The following is a 9,724-nucleotide window of genomic DNA, read 5'->3' as shown; positions in this document are numbered from 1 at the left end:
GAGAGAGAGAGAGACAGAGCAGGACAGAGAGAGAGACAGAGAGACAGAGAGAGAGAGACAGAGAGACAGAGCAAGAGAGAGAGAGAGAGAGAGAGAGACAGAGAGAGAGAGAGAGAGAGAGAGAGAGAGACAGAGAGACAGAGCAAGAGAGAGAGAGAGAGAGAGAGAGAGAGAGAGAGAGACAGAGAGACAGAGAGACAGAGCAAGAGAGAGAGAGAGAGAGAGAGCATATTGTTTTTGAATATAGTCATTCTTTTTTAATTTTCATTTTGTTTACGCACAAAAACTATCCTCGTCGCATTATATCAATTTATACTGAACCACCGGAGTTTTACGATGTCTTGAAGATCTTAGGAGGAGTCAGAAAGCTTCAAGAACTACATTCATTTGTGTTTTTGGGTCATACAGATGTTGAGGGCGAGTAATGAATGGCAGATTTTTTGCGGAAGTTCCCTTTTTCAACATCATTCAGTGAAGCACGTTGCAATCACGCGCAGTGATCCTCCTTCCGTTCACGTTGTTCCCAACACATTTCTAACATCTATAATGTGTTTAGAAACAATTGTCAGAATTCTCTTTACCCAGAAGTGCCTGTGAACCGGAAGTTGCGATCGTTTTTACTTCCGTATTTTCAAGCACTTCCGAAGTAAAATTAAATTTTGTAATGAGAAAAATAGTGGGCGTGGCTTTCGTCTTTCTCTACGATTTGATTGTATGTATAAAAACAGTTTGATTACCATTTTGAATTGGAACGGACAGCAGACTGACAGTTGAAGGGGAGGAGTTAACAGATGCTCCGCCCAAGCCGTCTAACATAAGATGTACAGTAATTATTGACTCAGATTTTAACTAAAGATTATGGGGGCACACGGAGTTAAAATTTTGAATGACGCACATTGACAAACTATTTACAATAAACGCTGCAATATTTAATGAAAAAATAGGCTTCGTCATTTATAATTTCACTGGGACTTTAATAGTTACCAAGGTTGAAGTAGAGTATCATGTTAATACATGCAAATATCAAACAACACATACCACCTATCACCATAAACCTGCTGACCTGATGAACGCGTGAGATGAAGCTGAAGCTCAGCATTCAGGAATCATGTCTTGAGTTCAGAGATTGTGTTACGGTATAAAATATCACTCGCTGCAGAAATCTGATCCGAGCGTTTATAAATGTGGACATGAGAGCAGATCACGCAAGCTTTATGACTGTACGTGTGTCTAAGTAATAAAAATAACAAACACACGTCTGAGACCCCTAGAAGAACTGCTTCAGTTCTATATTTAACACAGAGAAAAGAAGAACAAACGCAATTAAAAAGCATGTTAAAAAACTTGACATTCAACTGCACACAGACACACACTTATGTTGAACAAACATTTCTTTGAAGCTGAAAGCAGAGAGCAGAAGTGTAAAGACACAGCGGTTATGAGTTACACACACACACACGCGCTATAAACATGAAACTTATATCAAAATATCTTACGACGGATGAAGAGTATCGTCCAGCTGATGTGTGCTGTGTGTGATCAAATGAGTTTGTGCGAGTCGTCTTGTAAACCTGACCGACAGGATCAACAACTGAAAACTGTCCCGCCGCGCTGTCACACACATTAAACCTGACGGGTGGAACGAGAGGAGAGCCGTCTAACCGTACACACACACACACACATCTGACATCTGATGACATATTGATCTGCTCCAAGTGTTATTGCTTTAATGTCATATTATTATTCATCTCGCCTTAGACATGTGAGTCAAACCAATGGAGCTTCTCTTTAAAATAAAAACATTTGCTCAATATTTTGAGCAGTATAAACACATAGGAAGCCAATGTTTATCAGCCGCTCTACTGCTTAACATGAACACAATAACACAGTTTATCAGGTGTGTTATTACATCAATCCATTAGGGCCGGGCCTAAAAAAACGATTCATCGTTCATTCATTACTTAATTAACGTGGCGGATACGTGTGTCATCGAATTGAACATCACCTTCACGTAAAAGGCAGCGGTTCGTATGATATGATATTTTGTGAAATTTTATTATGTCTTAAATATAAAATAACCTGACCCCGTTTGATCAAAGTATGTGACTGTTCTGATTCAATACACCCACGTGTACACAAAAATAAAGTTTAATATACAGGCTTGGGGCTCTTCGTTTCTCTTTTAAATTCACCATTGTAATCTGTACATACTGATATTTTTTACCTATAGGATTTGAATTAAATCTATAATCCTTGACTCGAATGGGAACATCAGAATGGACACCCAGCCCTACAATCCCTGTTAGAGGCTGAAGAACTGCAGGAATCATGTGCTGGTGGTTAGCAGTATGATGTCACTGCGCTGGGGTCAGTCAGAGGTCATGCGAGGTTTACACGTTTAACCCTTTCAAGACCAACACAACACCAATAACTCAACCAAAGCAGAAACCATTCAATATATGAAGAGTTTGGTTCAAAATTGTTTTAGAAATCATGTTTTTTTATTGTGCATATTAAACTGCAGTTGGTTTGTTTTGATTTAAGCCGTAATAACTCAAGAAATACAGACAACTAACACAATAAAAACATGAGTTTTGAATTTAATTTTTGAGTTCTCATTTTAGGAAAAAAAACCTTTATATCACATTTCATGATTTACAGGATGTTTCATTTCACAGATTCATCAGAATAGAATAACGTGCTGTGTTCATCATGTGAAACCCAAGAACACGACGTTCTCACGTGAAGGTTATAGAGAAACATGTGACATGTGAACGACTCACACGAGTCTGATGTACACAAACACGTTCGTGCAGATGCACAAGGAAACCACACTTACATCACACCTGGTTCGTGAAAAACAACCACAAGAAATCTGACAACAATCATCAGATCAGACTGAATTCAACAACGTTTACTGATATTCACAAACCATCGGGATCGATAACCTTCAACACATGCAACACACAAAACTCATCAACACGTGTCATCTCCAACATTGATGTTTAAAACATGACGCAACAGATCTCTATTAAAGAACAGAACGTCTAACACACATGTCAATAACATGAACAACACAATAACCTTTAGCCGTCAGCTCTTGAAGAGTGCAAACACAATCACTGGACCAGCATCTGAAATCAAAACCAATGACAAGACACAAACAGACCCTCTCACAACACATTTCTGTGTTTTCAGGAGAAGTGTTCTTAAAGATCTACAGCTCCGTTTCTAAACCTCAGCTGCCTACCAACATCAAACATTGAAATCTATCATAGACGTCTATCACACAGACTAAAACAACCCGATGCGGTCAGTAAGACTGCTCACTTCCATTTCAAAGAGAGGAGAACGCAATCCCAGAATGCAAAGCGGTTTACAGGGTTTAGGTACAGCCCTAGAACAAATACAGCCTTACATTTCAAGATGACCAGAAACACTGTGATGTCCACTTTGTACCTGGAATAAAACAAATTGAGAATAGAGAAATGTCTCCAAGTTTATAAACAAGACATACAGTGACGTCATCTCGACATATCTGAGCTCAAACGAACTGAACATCAGTCAGTCAAAGACACTGCTGAATAAATCGCAAACACACACGTATACCCGCACGCAAACACATGCACTCACGTATGCACATGTATACACGCACCCATACACACACGCACACTTGCAACACAATGAAGCCTTAAATGATAATACTCTTTCAAAAACTGACATCATCAATAAATCATCAGAGAGACTGACAGGCGTTTGGTAAGCAGTTACAACATCGCTGTGAGAAATCAATGAACACATTTCAGCTAAATGAATCACAATATTGTTTTCACTGCTTATGTAACTGGTCTGTTGTCTGCGTTGTGTATTTATAAGAACAGGACAGCATTCGCAGTTTCGCTGATCTTTTATTCCCTCTCCACTGCATAACCAATGTAAAGAGGAAGAGGAGGGGACTGAACAGGAAATTATAAGGACTCACCAACTAAGTCACACCAATTAAAGGGGAAAGGCACTCACTTCACTTAGGCAGCCATCAGGTGTATGTAAATGAACAATTTTGTGAGAATTCTAATTAATAATACAAATATTTAACAGTACACTTTCTGCACCTGTTACACTTACAAAAGTCAAACTCAAAGCCGAGACCGCTAAGGACAGATGAAGAGTTTGGTTACAAAATGATGTTATCTGTATTGTTTTAGTCATTTTAGCTTAAACCAAAACAACCCAACTTCAGTTTGATTGATTTTGATTGGATTGCACAATAAACAAACACGATTTTTGACCCTTCGGATAATAATCCTCCCGTCACACACATCAGGAAGAAAACATTGTAATATACAGAATTAGTCAGGGTTCAAGTAAACACTGGACAAACTATGATTGTGTTGAACAGTGATTTACAAAGACAAGGACCTCAGCATCACATACATTTAGAGAGAAGAACATGAACAAATCATGTCGACCTAATCTCACCCAAGACCATATAAACAGTCTTGAAGTCTTGATACACACTGTTGACTTTTGTCTGGTCATCATCAGCACTCTATAGAGAGAGAGAGGCACCTGAGAAAAGTGTTGAAAACACGCGTGTGCAGTTACTCTCTCCACACATTCATCAACTATATAAAGCCTTCATCGGAACACTGATCTCAGATCAGTCAATATAAGCTCTCGTGTAAAGTGTCTTACCTTCAGTCCCGCGCGTGTTTCATTGTATCAGACAGACATCAGTCTCTTCTGGCGGCGCTCGCGCACAGCATCCATGTGAGGATGAGGATGTTGAGGATGCTGCTGATGCTGCCGCTGAGCTCCTCAGTGCGCGCGTGTGTGGGTGTGTTTGGAGGGTGGTCCAGCTCGTGTTTGCCCCGCCCCTTCTCCACTGTTACTGATCCCACAGCGCCACCTGTTGAGGGAAAAACTCTTCAGGCTGGTCGGATCTTTAACGTCACGACTAAACTAAACGATTGTTCCATTATTTAGTCCTGATGAATAAAAACAATAGAAATCCATTATAAATGCCATTATGATTCTTCAGCTGTATATAATCTCAAGCGGTTTCTTTATGTAGTGTTCGTTGGGTTTTATTCCAGCAGGACTTCTCAAACCCCAACAGATCTCATGGAACACGTGACCAGTGAGTTTAGGATTCAGATCAATTATTGGAATTGAAAACGATGAAGGTCAGTTTCAGATCAAACACGTGACTGACACCTGCTGGTCGTGATGTGTTAGTGCAGCTGTCAGACTTTATTTCTGGCTTGCTTGGTTCAATCCTGTATCTATAACAAAGTTAAAGAAGTGCACTTTAAAATTCTACACACAATGTACCATTGCAATTTATTTTGATCTAAATGTACGTATATTGGTGATACGTGTTCTTTTTGTAATATGCAGGAGGATCATTTATTTTATAACTGTCCTGTAGCTCTTACATTTTGGTCTGATGTTAGCAGCTCCTTTTTATTGCCCATAATACAAATATTGTTTATATGGCGAGTCAAGTCGAGTCAAGCTTTATTTATAAAGCGCTTTTTACAATGATCATTGTTACAAAGCAGCTTTACAAGAAAACATTGACTATAAGCAAAACATATAAGATTATACATGTTAAAACACAGGTCATATATCAGACACACTATAAATTCCCATATGCAGTTTTAATTAAATAAGACTATCAGATGATATGTTATATCTTAAATATGTTTCATGTTCAAATACGAATGAATGTAACATGTTTGATTATGTGGTGAATTTCTATATTTTATATGACAAATATTATGTTCATAAACAAAAGTTTGTCAAATCTGCACTTAACTGCAGTTTATTTCTGTTAGACTTGAAGATCTTAAAACATTCTGTATTGCTTATAAACAACCCAAAGCTGTTCAAATATATGGAGACGTTTTTTCAACACAATATCCCGGCTGTTCTTTTTACAGTGTTGTTATAGATGCTCTTTTCTTTTTTTGTTGTTTATTTATAATGACTGAATGTAAATGTGAATGTATAATTTGTCCACAGGAAGGAGGAGAAATACGTGTTTGTTTGTTTGTTAGTTTTTTCCACTTCTTTCTTTGAATGGTCTGTTGTCTGATCTGTATAATATTTTTATTTATAAAAAATAAGAAGCAATGCCGTACACCGAGCGCTATGAACGTGACGCCCGTGTGGGCGGGGCGTCTCGATGCGTTTCGTACTTGACTGCGCGCAGTGGGCGGGGCTTGCGCGCTGGTAAACAGATGCCATGTTGGCTGCGCAGAAATGAAGATTTCCGTGACATTATGGAGAGCGACTTCATCTGTTTAATAAACCCAGAAGAGCTCCGGAGCTTCATATCGCACTCTGAACACACGGGGAGCATTGAGAGGTGAGTCCGGGGGTCTGGTTCAAGTTGTAGACAAACCCGAGCTGGTTTAGATCGGTGTCTAAAGGATCAGTATAAACCTTCTCCGTCGACCCCGGATTGATCCAGAGTTTGTTAGGCGCGTGCGGTAATCGGCCAATCACAGGGAACATGGAAACATCAGAATCAAATGAATTTAAAGGATTTATATTGGTCATAAGATCAAAAGATATGTTTGCTTCATTACTTTAAAATGCTTTATATTTAGAAGTTTGTTTTTATACGAATATAGTTATTTTAATGTTTAATATTAATTTAGCAACTCGTATCGTTATTATATGAATGTGTTTATAATCAATACATGTAAACGTACAATAGAAATAAACACTTTTTATAATACACATTTTCCCTCTACAAACATCTTTTTTTAATTCGGAGTGAGAGATGCGAGGGGAGGGGCTTCACTGCGTCAGATATACGTCACTTGTCTCACAGCTGATTGGTCCAGTTTTCTCTAACCCAGAATAAAACAGGTTAGTTACCATGGCGACAAAACCCGCTTAGAACCAACCCACCTTCTGGCGTATACCCGAACTAAACGCGAACTGACCGGGGTCAAACCCAAACCAGCTTCGTGATACAGGCCGCTGGTCACTTCAGCATCTCAACATCTGTCGTTGTTTACAGTGAGTGAGCTTCAGATGTGATGCGTCCCTGTAATTGAGTTCTCAGGGTATATACACTTTATCAACTCAACGCAAACCACCATTCTTACATATTTGGTTAAATACAAAAGAAAGCATCGTGTTTTGTAAACATTGAACATTTGAAATGTTGTATATGTGGTTGACGGAAGCCAAAGTAAATAACATTGTGTTGATGTGTTGTTGATAGGTCCAGGACCCTGTATGAAGAGATTCGGGCTTCCATCAATAATAAGGAGAAGGGTGATGTGTGGTTCTGGCGGCCGGTGTTGCCCTGGGGTGGAGTTTATGCCATCAGAGCGGGCAGGAAAGCCATCGCCTGCACACCTCTGTACGTGAAGATCAACCTGAAGAACACGTGCACCATCGACGGCTTCCTCATGCTTCTGTACGTCATTCTGAGAGACAACCACACCTTCCCCAGAGAGGTGGCGGCGTTCCTGGGCAAACAGTTCGTGGAGCGCTTTCTGTATCTCATGGACTCTTACGACTACACGACCGTCAAGATGTTGTGGATCTGGGACCGCATGTCCAAGCGTCAGTACCGCTCTGAGATCCATCACGCGGCTCTGGAGATCGATCTCTTCGGCAACGAGCACGAGAACTTCACCAAGAACCTGCAGAACCTGATGTCCAGCATGCAGGAGAGCTGGTGCTCGAACTGGGACTGTCCGTCTCGCTTTCAGGAGGATCTACACAAGACCATCAGCATCAGGTGTGTGCGTCCTGAAGCTTCTCGGTGCGCTTCTACAGAACGCTTCACTTCTGAAAAGCAAACGTGTGTGTGTGTGTGTGTACAGAATTTAACAGATGAGACGGAAACTCCATCAGCTGCAGGTTTATAACAGCTGTGTTCTGTTGAGTAATTGATGCTCCTGGTGTCTTTGTCATGTTTGGCTCCATCTCAAAGTCTCTCGATCTGGTGCTGGCATGAAACCATCGCTGCCGTATAAGGTGCATCAGATTCACTCACGATCGCTGCTGATGTTTGTGCACACACGCGTCTGGTTTATTATCTCCGTGGGGACAGTCCATAGGCGTCATGATTTGTATACTGTACAAATTGTATATTTTTATCACCTAAACCTAAAGATCATTGAAAACTTTTTGCATTTAAAAATAATATTGTTCTGTACAATTTATACGCTTTTTTGCCCACGAGGACCTCAATTTTGGTCTCCATGTGTTGGTGTGCATTCAGGTTTAGTTCCCCACCGGGATATAAAACAAAGGCACCACACACACACACAGAGCACTAACACACAATCACACACTAATCTCTCTCTCTCTCTCTCTCTCTCTCTCTCTCTCTCTCACAGTCCTCCACATGGGTTGCCTGATAAAGATCTCATTCAGTCAGCAGTAGATGAGTTTTTCTGCCCGCGTCTGGAACTCTGTGAAGAATACGAGTGAGTCGTCTGATTTTCTCTTTAATTCACTCATTCTGACAGCTTTAGTGCTTTCGTTCATTTTTTCGAAGTGTTATTTTGAAAACATGGGCCGTTCGGTGATGTTTTAGTGGTAAATGGGTAAAGCAGTTTGGCGTTTCAGGAGCTGAAATGATTCTTTCATTGTGTTTATTCATTGGTCATTGTTATGTTGAGATGACTGAATGGACGTGGTCATGTGTTTCAGATGTAGCGGGTTGAGAGAATTCAGTCAGCGTGTGTTTTGTCACGGTCCTCCTCCCTTCATCATTCTCAACATGCAGATGTGGCAGTCAGAGGATCTGTCTTATGTGCCGTATCGTCTGGAACTGTCTGATCAACGGTATATCTCAGCTGTGCTCTTTATAGATCTTACAGTGCTTTACTGGATATGTGGATGTGTGACATTGATGTTGTATACTGTAGGTACTCATTAGAAGGTGCTACGCTCTTCAACAGAGATGAACATCATTATTCTGCCGTATTCCAGATGGACAGGTACTGGATGCATTATGACGGCCTCCGATCGGACAATCTGGTGCTGTTAAACAAACCACCGGAGTTCCTGCTGCTCTCCTCTTTAGTTTACATCAGATCTCCAGACCATGAACGTCACGCAATATAAACACGTCTTACGATCGCAAAGTTTTCATTCTTCAGTCCTGCTGTCGCTGTGTTTTATGATGTCCATTGAACACTTATTTTTGTATTCGTATATTCCCTTCAAAAAAGATCTATGTTGATTTTTCGTGATACAATATATTTTTGTGTATGAGGCGATGAGATGATTTCAGAGGATGGTTCTAGTGACATTTTATACTCTTTTTGTAATTTTGTAAATGCTCTATAAGACTGTCTTATTGCTGGCTTTACGGAGCTTTTCTCTGGCGTGCTTGGAATCCAAGAATATTGACGTGAACTATAATAGTTTGGGAATTATTAAAGGGGAAAAGCTCATAACTGCTTCCGACTGCCGGTCAACATAAGCCAAAATCATGCAATGACGTGTTATTTCTGTCTTAAACAGTGTTTCACGTCAGGGTGCTTTTTTATCCACAATGTTTAAGGTCAATTCAATATTTTCTTAGTCACATTAGCATTCGATCACTTTTACATGTGGTTCAGTGTTGTTGTTTGTTCTTGAATCAGTTCTGGTTTTACATGTAACTGATTGTCTGTTTGTAAATCTTGATTTCATGCATAAATTTGCTTGAAGAAATTCCTCGTCTTTATCTTTATTTTTT

At 40.0% G+C, this 9,724-nt stretch overlaps 1 protein-coding gene across 2 annotated transcripts; it reads left to right on the top strand.

Annotated features, from left to right (window-relative positions):
• The first annotated feature begins 6,219 nt into the window (after positions 1–6,219).
• On the top strand, positions 6,220–9,696 carry dorip1 (dopamine receptor interacting protein 1). Of its 2 annotated transcripts, none has more exons than XM_079457946.1 (5): positions 6,220–6,373; positions 7,244–7,768; positions 8,373–8,462; positions 8,689–8,823; positions 8,940–9,696. In XM_079457946.1, the coding sequence occupies exons 1-5, from the start codon at positions 6,246–6,248 to the stop codon at positions 9,103–9,105; spliced, it is 1,044 nt and encodes a 347-aa protein (XP_079314072.1). In that variant the 5' UTR covers positions 6,220–6,245; the 3' UTR covers positions 9,106–9,696. The 2 variants fall into 2 exon arrangements, with proteins under 2 accessions (XP_079314072.1, XP_079314071.1); XM_079457945.1 differs by having other exon boundaries at positions 8,907–9,693.
• The last annotated feature ends 28 nt before the right edge of the window (positions 9,697–9,724 follow it).

Source organism: Barbatula barbatula (assembly GCF_947034865.1).
Source record: "Barbatula barbatula genome assembly, chromosome: 6".
Classification (NCBI taxonomy): Eukaryota; Metazoa; Chordata; class Actinopteri; order Cypriniformes; family Nemacheilidae; genus Barbatula; species Barbatula barbatula.
Note: the sequence above shows the minus strand (reverse complement) of the source record. Positions and strands in the feature narration are given on the sequence as shown.